This window comes from Moschus berezovskii, chromosome 1, assembly GCF_049115385.1.
Source record: "Moschus berezovskii isolate FMDL1 chromosome 1, NW_MosBer_1.0, whole genome shotgun sequence".
Taxonomy (NCBI): domain Eukaryota; kingdom Metazoa; phylum Chordata; class Mammalia; order Artiodactyla; family Moschidae; genus Moschus; species Moschus berezovskii.
The window spans coordinates 150,414,938-150,428,843 of NC_142460.1; the positions used below are offsets into that span (position 1 = coordinate 150,414,938).

A 13,906-nucleotide genomic window follows, 5' to 3' on the forward strand; every position below is an offset into this window, starting at 1 on the left:
TTTTCCCCAAAGCTAGTTCAAGGCCAAACATTTTTTCCCCAGAAGATAAAACATAACTTGTACTGACATCATACGTGCTTAGGCATTTCAGTCATGTCTGATTCTTTGCAACCCCATGGACTGTAGCCCACCAGGCTCCTCTGTCCATGGGGATTCTCTAGACAAGAATACCGGAGTGGGTTGCCATGCCCGTCGCCAGGGGAATCTTCCTTCCCGTGCCTCTTACGTCTCCTGCGTTGGCAGGCGGGTTCTTTACCACTAGCGCCATCTGGGAAGTTCACTGACATCGTAACAAACTTCAGTTATTTGCATTTTTCATTTTAATTGGACATATTAAAGGTGATTAACTATAAGTAGAAACGCGGGCCACCCCCAACCCCCAAGAATTACGAGTGAAAGAACTCTTTGGTGTCTGGACAATTCTAATGGAAAACAGAAGGATTCCAGTTATTCAAGAAATCAAGATAAAATGTGAGGCAAAATTTTGTGCCTCTACCAAGATTTGGCATAAGTTTTAGCTCTTTTTCGAGCCCCTTTCCTAGGTGATTGGTCTCATTTTAGTTAATTCGGGGAATTGCCAAGATCAGAATCCAGGCAGGTCTTTAAATTTTTGTTTTTAATAAATACATCATGTGCTAGACATTGGCTTCTGGACAGTGTCAGGACCCTGTTGCCAGGCAGCTGTGAATTAAGGCCAAGTACTTATGAAAAATTATTTAGCCTTGGTTTGGTTTACTCCTAATGGAGCTGGCATTTCAGGAGGCTGGATGTTTGTAACCTATTTAAATGTCTTTTTGAATCAAAAAAATTATATTTCTGCTGCTGAGCCTAGTTGATTTTATGAAAAGTAAATTATGTCTAAATACATTTTTTTATTTCTAGATATTACAATTGTGAAATCCCAGTAGAGTCCCTTTAACTGCTCCTGAAACAAATTTCATTTTTACTAATTGTAAAACAGAGATGCTTCATTTATAGATCTTCACCTTGTATGAACAGTACTGGCTGACTCCCTGTCACTCTTTTTTTTTTTTTTGGTTCAGAGTAGTAATAGGTTTTTACATTATAAAACAAATGCTTGCATGTTCATAAAACTTTTTAATAATAATAAAGTATAAAACAAAGGAAAACATTTTTTCTTACTACTCACCCAGAGGTAACCTCTATTAAGTTTGTTGTCTTGCCAGACTCTTTCTGCATCTGTAAACTTATGTGTATATGTAGGTTTTTTTTTTTTAATTGAAGGATAATTGCTTTACAGAATTTTGTTATTTCCTGTCATACCTCACCATGAATCAACCATACATGGATTGATGGATGTATACATACATCCTCCTCCCTTTGAAGCTCCCTCCCATCTGCCTCCCCGTCCCACCCCTCTAGGTTGATGCAGAGCCCCTGATTTGGGTTTCCTGTGACATACAGCAAATTCCCGTTGGCTATCCATTTTACATATAATGTAAGTTTCCATGTTTCTCTTTCCACACATCTCATCCTCTCCTCCCCTCTCCCCATGTCCATAAGTCTGTTTTCTATGTCTGTTTCTCCATTGCTGCCCTGTAAATAAATTCTTCATCACCGTTTCTCTAGATTACGTATATATGCATTCAGTTCAGTTCAGTTGCTTAGTCGAGTCCGACTCTTTGCGACCCCATGAATCACAGCACGCCAGGCCTCCCTGTCCATCACCAACTCCCGGAGTTCACTCAAACTCACGTCCATCGAGTCGGTGATGCCATCCAGCCATCTCATCCTCTGTCGTCCCCTTCTCCTCCTGCCCCCAATCCCTCCCAGCATCAGAGTCTTTTCCAGTGAGTCAACTGTTCGCATGAGGTGGCCAAAGTATTGGAGTTCAGCTTTAGCATCAGTCCTTCCAATGAACACCCAGGACTGATCTCCTTTAGAATAGACTGGTTGGATCTCTGTGCAGTCCAAGGGACTCTCAAGAGTCTTCTCCAACACCACAGTTCAAAAGCATCAATTCTTCGGCGATCAGCTTTCTTCACAGTCCAACATCCATACATGACCATGGGAAAAACCATAGCCTTGACTAGACGGACCTTTGTTGGCAAAGTAACGTCTCTGCTTTTTAATATACTCTCTATGTTGGTCATAACTTTCCTTCCAAGGAGTAAGCATCTTTTAATTTCATGGCTGCAATCAGCATCTGCAGTGATTTGGGAGCCCAAAAAAATAAAGTCTGACACTGTTTCCACTGTTTCCCCATCTATTTCCCATGAAGTGATGGGACCAGATGCCATGATTTTAGTTTTCTGAATGTTGAGCTTTAAGCCATTAGACTATGATATTTATCTTTCTCTTTCTGACTTACTTCACTCTGTATAATAGGCTCTAGGTTCATCCACCTCATCAGAACTGACTCAAATGGGTTCCTTTTTATGGCTGAGTAATATTCTATTGTGTATGAAAGAAAGTGAAAGTGAAGTTGCTCAGTCGTGTCCGACTATTTGTGACCCCATGGACTGTTGCCTATCAGGCTCCTCCATCCATGGGATTCTCCAGGCAAGAATACCGGAGTGGGTTGCCATTTCCTTCTCCAGGGAATCTTCCTGACCCAGGGATCGAACCCAGGTCTCCTGCATTGCAGGCAGACGCTTTAACATCTGAGCCACCAGGGAAGCCTTGGTGTATATGTACCAGTCTGTTGTATATATGTACCACTAATTCTTTATCCATTCATCTGTCGATGGATATCTAGGTTGCTTCCATGTTCTAACTATCGTAAATAGTGCTGCAGTGAACAATGGGATACATGTGTGTTTTTCCTTGGTTTCCTCAGGGTATAGGCCTAGGAGTGGATTGCTGGGTCATATGGTGGTTTTATTCCTAGTTTTCTAAGGAATTTCCATACCGTCTTCCATAGTGGCTGTATCAGTTTACATTCCCACCAACAGTGCAAGAGCATTTCTTTTTCTCCACATCCTCTCCAGCATTTATTGTTTGTAGACTTTTTGATGATGGCCATTCTGACTGGTACGAGGTAATATCTCATTGGAGTTTTGATTTGCATTTCTCTAATAATTAGTGATGTTGAGCATCTTTTCATGTGTTTGTTAGCTATTTGTATGTCTTCTTTTGAGAAATGTCTGTTTAGGTCTTTTTCCCACTTTTTGATTGGGTTGTTTGTTTTTCTGGTATTGAGTTATATGAGCTGCTTGTATATTTTGGAAATTAATCCTTTGTCAGTTGTTTCATTTGCAGTTATTTTCTCCCATCCTGAGGGTTGTCTTTTCACCTTGCTTATAGTTTCCTTTGCGGTGCAAAAGCTTTTAGGTTTTATCAGATCCCACTTGTTTACTTCTGTTTTTATTTCCATTACTCTAGGAGGTAGATTGTAGAGGATCTTGCTTTGATTTATGCCATCAAGTGTTCTGCCTATATTTTCCTCTGAGTTTCTGGTCTTATATTTAGGTGTTTAATCCATTTTGAGTTTATCTTTGTGTATGGTCTTAGGAAGTGTTCTAATTTGATTCTTTTGCATGTAGTTGTCCAGTTTTCCCAGCATCATTTATTGAAGAGGTTGTCTTTGCCCCATTGTATATTCTTGCCTCCTTTGTCAAAAATAAGGTACCCATAGGTGCATGGGTTTATTTCTGGGTTTTCTATCTTGTTCTATTAGTCTATATTTCTGTTTTTATATTAGTATCATACCATCTTGATGACTGTAGCTTTGTAGTATAATCTGAAGTCAGAAAGTTTGATTCCTCCATCTCCATTCTTCTTTCTCAAGACTGCCTTGGCTATTTGGGGTCTTTTGTGTTTCCATATGAATTGTGAAAATTTTTTTTTAGTTCTGTGAAAAATGCCATTGGTAATTTGATAGGGATAGCATTGAATCCATAGATTGCTAATATATATACTATGTATATATATATATATATATGCTGATATATATAATCCATAATTATTGATATATGTGTTCCTGTTGTCATTTTCTTGTTTGGGGTTTGATTTGTAGAACTTTTTCTTCTCTTGTGTTTCTTGACTTTGTAAGTCCCTTTAACATTTGTTGTAAAGCTGGTTTGGTGGTACTGAAATCTCTTAACTTTTACTTGTCTGAAAAGCTTCTGATTTCCCCATCAATTTTGAATGAGATCCTTGCCAGGTAGAGTAATCTTGGTTGTAGATTTTTCCCTTTCAGTACTTTAAATATATCCTGCCGTTCCCTTCTGGCCTGCGGAGTTTCTGCTAAAAGATCAACTGTTAAACGTATGTGGTTTCCCCTGTGTGTTACTTTTTGCTTTTCCCTTGCTGCTTTTAATATTCTTCCTTTGTGTTTAATCTTTGTTAGTTTGATTAGTATGTGTCTTGGCATGTTTATCCTGTATGGGACTCTTTGCACTTCTTGGACTTGATTGACTGTTTCCTTTTCCATGTTGGGGAAATTTTCAACTATAATCTCTTCAAAAATTTTCTCATACCCTTTCTTTGTCTCTCTACTTCTGTAACCCCTATAATTCTAATGTTTGTGCATTTGCTGTTGTCCCAGAGGTCTCTGAGACTATCTTCAGTTCATTTTACATTATTCTGCTCTTCAGAAGTTATCGCCACCATTTTATCTTCCACATCACTGGTTCATTCTTCTGCTTCTGATATTCTGCTGTTGATTCTTTCTAGAGTATTTTTAATTTCAGTTAGTTGTGTTGTTTATATATTTATTCTTTATTTCTTCTAAGTCTTTAAGTGATTTTTGCATTTTCTCCATTCTGTTTTCAAGGTTTTTGATGATCTGTACTATCATTATTCTGAATTCTTTTTCAGGTAGTTTGCCTATTTCCTCTTCATTTACTTGGATTTCTGTGTTTCTAGTTTGTTCCTTCATTTGTGCAGTATTTCTCTGCCTTTTCTTTTTTTTTAACTTACTGTGTTTGAGGTCTCCTTTCCCCAGGCTTCAAGGTTGAATTCTTTCTTCCTTTTGTTTTCTGCCCCACTAAGATTGGTGGAGTGGTTTGTGTAAGCTTCATATAGGGTAAGATTTATGCTAAGTTTTTTGTTTGTTTGTTTTTCCTCTGATAGGCAAGGCTGAGTGAGGTGGTAATCCTGTCAGTTGATGATTGGGTTTGTTTTTTTGTTTTGTTTGTTGTTTGGATGCACAGGGTGCTACTGAGTGGTTAGGTCTTTTATTCAAGTGGTTTCCTTTGTAGGAGTTCTCACTATTGGATACTCCCTAGGATTAGTTCTCTGGTAGTCTAGGATCTTAGAGTCAGTGCCCCCACTCCAAAGGCTCATGGCTTGATCTCTGGTTGGGAACGAAGATTCCACAAGTGGTTTGTTATGGCATTCAGTTCAGTCACTCAGTCGTGTCTGACTCTTTGCGACCCCATGAACCACAGCATGCCAGGGCTCCCTGTCCATCACCAACTCCTGGAGTCCACCCAAACCCATGTCCATTGAGTCGGTGATGCCATCCAGCCATCTCATCTCTGTTGTCCCCTTCTCCTCCTGCCCTCAATCTTTCCCAGCATCAAGGTCTTTTACAAGGAGTCAGTTCTTCGCATCAGGTGTTCAAAGTATTGGAGTTTCAGTTTCAACATCAGTCCTTCCAATGAACACCCAGGACTGATCTTGTTTAGGATGGACTGGTTGGATCTCCTTGCAGTCCAAGGGACTCTCAGGAGTCTTCTCCAACACCACAGTTCAAAAGCATCAATTCTTCTGAGCTCAGCTTTCTTTATAGTCCAGCTCTCACATCCATACATGACCACTGGAAAAACCATAGCCTTGACTAGACGGGCTTTTGTTGGCAAAGTAACGTCTCTGCTTTTTAATATGCTGTCTAGATTGGTCATTGGAGAAGGAAATGGCAACCCACTCCAGTACTCTTGCCTAGAAAATTCCATGGATGGAGGAGCCTGGTGGGCTACAGTCCATGGGGTCACAAAGAGTCAGACACGACTGAGCAACTTCCCCCCTTCCCCTAGGTTGGTCATAGCTTTTCTTCCAAGGAGTAAGTGTCTTTTAATTTCATGGCTGCAGTCACCATCAGCAGTGATTTTGGAGCCCCAAAAATAAAGTCTGACACTGTTTCCACTGTTTCCCCATCTATTTCCCATGAAGTGATGGGACCAGATGCCATGATCTTTGTTTTCTGAATGCTGAGTTTTAAGCCAGCTTTTTCACTCTCCTCTTGCACTTTCATCAAGAGGCTCTTTAGTTCTTCTCCACTTTCTGCCATAAGGGTGGTGTCATCTGCATATCTGAGGTTATTGATATTTCTCCTGGCAATCTTGATTCCAGCTTGTGCTTCCTCCAGCCATGTTTCTTATGATGTACCCTGCATATAAGTTAAATAAGTAGGGTAACAAAATACAGCCTTGATGTACTCCTTTTCCTATTTGGAACCAGTAAATAAAGCAGAAATATAGATGTTTTTCTGGAACTCTCTTGCTTTTTTGATGATCCAGCGGATATTGGCAATTTGATCTCTGGTTCCTCTGCCTTTTCTAAAACCAGCTTGAACATCTGGAAGTTCACGGTTCACATATTGCTGAAGCCTGACTTGGAGAATTTTAAGCATTACTTTACTAGCGTGTGAGATGAGTGCAATTGTGTGGTAGTTTGAGCATTCTTTGGCATTGCATTTCTTAAGTGAGATTAAATAAAGCCTATACCCAAAAATGAGAAACCAAAGATGAACCCCAGACATACAGCAGTTACAAAATCAGGCAAATAATAATTAAAATAATGGAATATACACATATACATATACGTCCATAAGCAAAATCAAAATAGTCCAGCAAAAGAAAGTACAATAGATTTACTTGGTGAACAAACGAAACCAAAAATTATATCTACCAGTTAAGAACAAACTAACTAAAGCAGAAACTGGGAAACAAAACTAAAGCAAGGTGCTGCCTGAGGAATAAAGCAATGAAAACAAAACTAACAAATATTTTGAGAGGAAAGGAAATAAAGATAAGGAAGAAAGGATAGATATGCAAAGCTAAATAATGGTAGATAAAGAAGATTTATATACATTAAAGATTAACTGCAAGGGGAAAAGAATGTTAGAAAAAGCAAAGGAATAAATGTAGAAAAAATAATAATAGGTTTTAAAGAATTAAAAATTTTTTTTAAAAGTAAAGGAAAAAGAACAAAGAGGAAAGGGGGGGAAAAAAGGAAAATGCCACATAACTGCAAAAGCCCAATGTAGAGGCAGAGGTTTATAACAATAAAAAGTGTGATTGAAGGAAAAAAACACTCAAAAGCTTAATTAGATTTCATCATGCCAATAAAATTGACAAGTATGGGGTGTAGGGAGGAGGACAAAAGGAAAAAAAAATCAAAAGAAGCTACGTAACAAGTCAAAACATAAGAAGAATAAATGTTTTTTTCGTGAGTCACTGCTTTAAGGGTCCTTTCCCTCACTTGGAGTCACAGTCCACCTCACCTCCCTAGGATGCCCTCCAACACTGTGCTGGTCTCTGGACCTGCTGTGGGGGCAGCTCAGTTTCTAATCTGGTCCTACTCCTGTGTGTTCTTGCCTCCAGTGTCCACAGCTATCAGAACTAGAGCATTTTTTTTTTTGGTGGGAGCTCTCAATGTCCTTTGATATATTCCATAGACACAGAATCTGCCTAGTTGATAATGTGGATTTAATTTGTAGCTTGTACAGATTGCTGGGAAGGTTTTGGGTTGTCTTCCTTAGCCGCACTGCCCCTGGGTTTCAACTGTGGTTTTATTTCCACCTCTGCATGTGGGTCGTCCACTGGGGTTTGCCCCTGAGGCTGCCCTGGAGGACTTGGGTTTGCCCCTGTTAGGGCCAGGTGAGGAGGTGGTGCAGCTGCTTGGGTCACAGGGGTTCTGGCAGCACCAGGTGACTCAGGGAGGTTGACTGCTAGGGCAGCAGGAAATATAGTGTTCTAGAAGGGTATGGCAACTGGTATTGGCCAATACACTCCAGTATTCTTGCCTGGAGAACGCCCCCTAACAAAGAAGCCTGGCAGGCCACAGTCCACAGGACAGAGTTGGACTCAACTGAAGTGATCCCACGTGCATAGACGCAAGCCTTTTTTTTTTGCCTGTGGCTGCTCTGCCCCAGTGAAGGTTGAGCATGAAGATGGCATAGTTGCTTGGGTCACAGGGACCCTGGCAGCACCAAGTGTGCAGGGACACGGACTGCCTTAGCCACTGGAGTTATGGCCCTATCAAGTCTTTTTTCAAGCCTCTGGTAGCTGTTGATCAGAAGGCCTCTTTGGCCATCTTTCTCTGTAGCTACGCCCATTCAGGCACTTAGAGGGCTCCCTTGCCTGGGGTCCTTCTCTGTTGTTTTTAAGATAGACAGAATCATACCATTTAATCATCTTCTTTTTTTCTTTTTAGTCTTTATTGAATGTCTTACAATATTGTTTCTGCTTTTTGTTTTGTTATTTTGGGTGTGAGGCCTGTGGAATCTTAGCTCCTCATCAGGGATCAAACCCGCACCCCCTGCACAGGAAGGTGAAGTCTTAACCACTGGAGCACCAGGGAAGTCCTCAGTCAGAAAAGTCCTCAGCTTTTGTAATGGGATGTTGTAATTGTTTTAGGAACTTTATAATACTCCATAATGTTTAAACATTTAGTTGTTCCTCGGGTTTTGCTTTTATCTACAGTGCTGTACTCCTAGAAGTGTTCTTATTGGCTTAGATTATTAGATTGCAAATCCAGCAGAGGAATTGCTGGTCAGAAGGTATGACCATTTTTAACTGTGACATTGTTGCAGTGGCTAGGTATCAGCTTATCACTTAGGCCCCGGAGGGAAGTTGAAAGATTATTTGTTGAGGTAGAAAAGGCTTTAAAATGTGTATAGTTGTTTATTAGAGCACTTGCTTAAATTTTTATACCTTAGCACACAGTCCCAAAACTCCTCTCTAATTACAGTGTTGGACTGCCCTCCAAGAAGGCTCTCCAGGAGACCTATTTACCCCCTTGACTGCCGCAGACAGGTCCCTTGTGCTCAGTACCCGTAGCGCTTACTAGCATTAGTACTTGGCATACAGTAGGTACCCACTAAATATTTTTTAAATGCACCCATTTTGCCACATCTTTACCAGCTCAGGACATTATCACACTTCTTAACCTTTATCAATCGGGTATATTAAAAATTTTCCTCTTTTTTAATTGTTAATTTTTTGTTATTAAAATTGAGCATATCTATCCTGTGTGAATTTGTTTACCAAGTCTGAGATTTGTGTTAAGTGTATTGGGTCTTTTGCTGTTTAGAAAATGTTTATTTTTAGGTAGTATATCTGTCAGTCTGTTTTCACTTCAGTTCAGTCACTCAGTCATGTCTGGCTCTTCGCGACCCCGTGGACCACAGCATGCCAGGCCTCCCTGTCCATCATCAACTCCCAGAGTCTACTCAAACTCATGTCCATTAAGTTGGTGATGTCTTCCAGCCATTTCATCCTCTGTTCCTTTCTCCCTCCTGCCCTCAATGTTTCCCAGCATCAGGGTCTTTTCCAGTGAGTTAGCTCTTCGCATGAGGTGGCCAAAGTATTGGAGTTTCAGCTTCAGCATCAGTCCTTCCAGTGAACACCCAGGACTGATCTCCTTTAGGATGGACTCCTTTAGGATAGATCTCCTTGCAGTCCATGGGATTCTCAAGAGTCTTCTCTAACACCGCAGTTCAAAAGCATCAATTCTTTCACTTAAGTTTTCTAAATTCTGTTAATCTGCCTTTTCTCCATTCTTTTGAAATGCTACTTTTACCACATATAAAATTTCCACATATAAATGAAGCAAATTTGGGACTTCAATTTCTGTTTTGTCAGGTTTTTTGTCTGTATCTTAGCCAATGTCACATGAATTCAATCCCTTTAGCTATCTAACAATTGTGAAATCTGGGGATCTGAAGTTCATCTCTTTCCCCATTATTCCTTTTTTTTTTTCTCTAAATTTTCTCAGCTGTTCTCTGTCTTTATTTTCCAGATACTCTTTAGAATCAAATTGATTTGTTTCCTGCTAAATTCTTTGATATGAACTGGCATAACAGATCTGGCTTTAATGATATTTTTCTTTTTGTTTCCGACCTAAGTTTTATATTCTTAATTTCCCTTTACTGTTAAGTTTCAAATTGAGGTCAATTTATTCCCTAATCTTCATCATCTTTTTTTTTTATATGTTTCTTGCTTCACTGTTATTTGCAAATTTTTGACTTTTGCTCCTCACACAGTGTATCAGAGATGGTCTCATCTTAAACATTCAGCAGCCCTAAGATTGATTGAAAAAAAAAGTCATCTGAGAGTCAGACAGTTTCAGGGCTTTATATGGATTCGTGACGTGTCCCCCTCCCGCCCAGGACTGAGTGCATGGCGGGTCTCTCGGTTACAGTTCTCCCACCTAGAATCACAAATTAGTACTACTCTTCAGGTAGGTGAATTCTTAAGCAGGTGAATAACCACATGTGGGGAGTTTTGATGATAACCTCAGTCTTTAGCAACAGATAAGATATGCATAGTACATGAAAGATCAGTTGAGCAGTTAGATAGTAAGGACACTTTGATTACACCAATTGCTCAGTCATGTTTTAAAAACAATAAACAAAAGACGGGGTGTGTAAGTTTATTTCACCTGTTAAAAAGTAACCAAAGATACAGTTTAGGTTATATTACGGGAAGTTTGGCATCCAGATTAGGAAAGGTAATAGCTCCAATCTGTACAAGTCAAACAATTTTTATTGTTTCATGCACCTCTTTGATGCCAGGAACTAAACCAGGCATTTGAATATACAATTGACACCACAGTCTCCTTTACAGTAGAATTTCAGGTAAATAATAGATTTTTGAAAACCCAGAAGAAGAGCATAGAGGCTAGAGACACAGAGAACAGAAGTTCTAGAGCCTGTGGGACCTTGTACAAATTATTTAACCTCACTCTGGCTTAATTTCTTCAAAATATACTTCACACCTTTGTTCTAAGCAGTGATGAAATGATGTATATGTGGGAAGCCTCTAGAACACACTTTGGCACACAGTGATGGCTCAGAAAACAGAATGGAGTGCTGTTTTGAAATGCTGAAAGGTAGGAGTTGTCTCAGCAGAAAGAGACTTCTCACCAGAAGGAATTGTGTGCGCCAAAGTTGGAGTGGTTGACCTGGGGCCTTTCTGGAACTGCAGGGAATTTAATCTGATTGGAGTGAAAGGTACATGTGGACGGAGTAGCTAAGCATGAAGCTTCCCAGAGAGGGCCAAGATCTCCAGGCGGGAGCTTTTGTGCCACGTCTGAAAGGCATTTAGAAAACGTTGTGGAACCTCAGAAACACCTTAAATAGGGAGTGTTCACAATAGTTTCATCAGTGGAAAGACTGGTTCTTCATGGATGTGCAGAGACGCTGCTGCTGCTAAGTCACTTCAGTCGTGTCTGACTCTGTGAAACCCCATAGACGGCAGCCCACCAGGCTCCCCCATCCCTGGGATTCTCCAGGCAAGAACCCTAGAGTGGGTTGCCATTTCCTTCTCCAATGCTTGAAAATGAAAAGTGAAAGTGAAGTCGCTCAGTCGTGTCCAACTCCTCCGTCCATGGGATTTTCCAGGCAAGAGTACTGGAGTGGGGTGCCATCGCCTTCTCCTAGGAAAGCCATTTGAGGTAGGATATCCAGTCGGGGAAGTGGTGCTCAACCCTGGCTGCACCTAGGAGCTTCCTGGAGAACTTTAACAGTCTAATGCCCAGGTTGTCTCCAATTATATCAGCAGCCTGGGGTTGAGACACAGGCATTGGCGGTTTTTTATTGCTTCTCAGATAATTCCATTGCACAGCCAGGGCTGTGAACCTCTATATTAGAGAAGTAACTGCATTCAAATGAGATTTGATAAAGTTCCAAATTAAACAAGTGTCGGCACCATAAAGGAGCCAGGGTAAGGAGATAACACCTAGGATGTGGTGGTTGGTTGAATGAGGAAGGGTTGATGGTTTCTGGTTTGGGTACCTGGTGCGTGATGATCTATATACCAAGAAGGAGAAGCAGATTTGGGTACTGGTCTTTGCTGAGTGGGCATGAGAAGGGTAAGGAATTTGATTTTTTTTTTTAAGCTTTTTATTTTTGTATTGGAGTCCAGCCGATTAACAATGTTGTGATAGTTTCAGGTGAACAGCAGGGGGGTTCAGCCATACATATGCATTTATCTATTCTCCCCCAAGCTCCTCTCCCATCCAGGCTGCCACATAACACTGAGCAGAGTCCCATGGACTAGACAGTAGGACCTTGTTGGCTCTCCATTTTAAATATAGCAGTGTGTACATATCCATCTTCAACTCCCTAAGTATCCCTTCCCCTAGTCCTTCCCCCCTACCCCCTCCCAACCTCTGCAACCATAAGTTTGTTCTCTAGGTCTGTGACTCTGGTTTGTAAATAAGTTCATTTGTATCATTTCTTTTTAGATTCTGCATAGAAGAGATGTTATGTGATTAAAGAATTTGATTTTGAAATGTAGAATTTGAAGGAAATGGTATAAGAAACTGAGGGGAAGGAGCCAGTAATATACTTGGAAACTCAGAAGACAGAGGAAATAATTGATGCAAGAGTTCCCTGAGAAGACAGGAAGTACAGAGCAGACATGAAAGAAGTAATTTATATGAGAATCTTCCTCTCTAGAAGAACTAAGTAAAAATTTTTGAGGGTGCAAGTAAGCTCACAGGCTGAGGAAGAGGAGCCATAATTCAGCCTCATGGCCTGAGCTCCTTACTGCAGGAGATCTGCTGAGAACTTAAGAGATGAGAGCAGGCATTCAGGAGTTGGGCAGGCTTTGTAGGAGCTAACAAGGAGCCATCTGAGGATGGTATCTTTCTGGTCTTACTCTTAAATGTTGATTTTTCCCCAGAGTTTCAATATTGACCCTCTTTCACATACTTCCTGTGTGATCTCCTTTGTTATATTGGATTCCATTGTTATCTTCTGAGAGAAATATTGATAAACTGAAGTTTGTCCAGAAAAAGTATGTATTAATAGTTGAAAATTATTGATTGGCCTTTCATTTGGAGGGATAGCATTTTACTAGCTTAATTTGAAATTTAGTTTGTTGAGATCACTTGAAGACACTGTAAAGATCCTAGTAGTTTCTACCATCAGTAATTTGGTAGCATTTGTTTTTCTAGTATAACAAAAATTTCAAACATTTTGAACTCAACATGTTGAAACCATGTTAACTTTTAATATTAAAATTTTCTTTTATAGTATAAAATTTTTTAATAGATATTTATTTTGTGTCATGTTATACTTCATCTCTTTGTTGTTGTGTTCTGTCATTTATAATCAAGATCTCACTGGAATTCTCAACAGTGAATCATGTAAAACTATGATTTACATTATGTACTCTTAAATATTTTTTCCTTTAAAAAACCAAATTAAGGTTTAGTGGTTATCAGATAGACTGAACTATATATTTTGCAGATTTATTTTGCTGATTATCCTCACTACAACAGAGCAATAGTGGGACTTTCCTATATGCCTTCTTGTTCATAACTTGATAAATTACTTAAGCACAAATGTGGGCTTCTCAGCTGGCTCAGTGGTAAAGAATCCACGTGCCAGTGCAGGAGACACAGGTTCAGTCCCTGGGTTGGGAAGATCCCTTTAAGAAGGAAATGACAATTCACTCCAGTATTGCCTGAAAAATCCCATAGATAGAGCAACCTGGTAGGCTTCAGTCCATGGGGTAGCAAAAGAGTGAGAAATGGCTTAACAACTAAACAACAATAAAGCCCAGATGTATAGACTGATAGAAGGTGACCTTGACGTTGCAGAACATTAACCTAGTGCTCTAATATCATTTCAGGTAACGTTTCATTTGTTGCATTTCCAGTTTCCAGCACCAACTCACCAACAAAGATTTTACCAAAAACCTTAGGACCAATAAATGTGAATGTTGGACCCCAAATGGTAAGAAAATCATCATATTTTAGGATTTGA

At 40.0% G+C, this 13,906-nt stretch overlaps 1 protein-coding gene across 14 annotated transcripts in view; it reads left to right on the top strand.

Annotated features, from left to right (window-relative positions):
• The window catches only part of TFDP2 (transcription factor Dp-2), a 194,476-nt gene that overhangs the window by 122,442 nt on the left and 58,128 nt on the right, over window positions 1-13,906 (top strand). For 13 of the 14 annotated variants that reach the window (XM_055412504.2, XM_055412470.2, XM_055412462.2 and 10 more), the window contains one exon: window positions 13,773-13,876. In XM_055412504.2, coding sequence (XP_055268479.1) covers window positions 13,773-13,876 — 104 coding nt within the window. The remainder of the gene's footprint in view (window positions 1-13,772; window positions 13,877-13,906) is intronic. The other variant, XM_055412519.2, reaches the window with a different exon arrangement.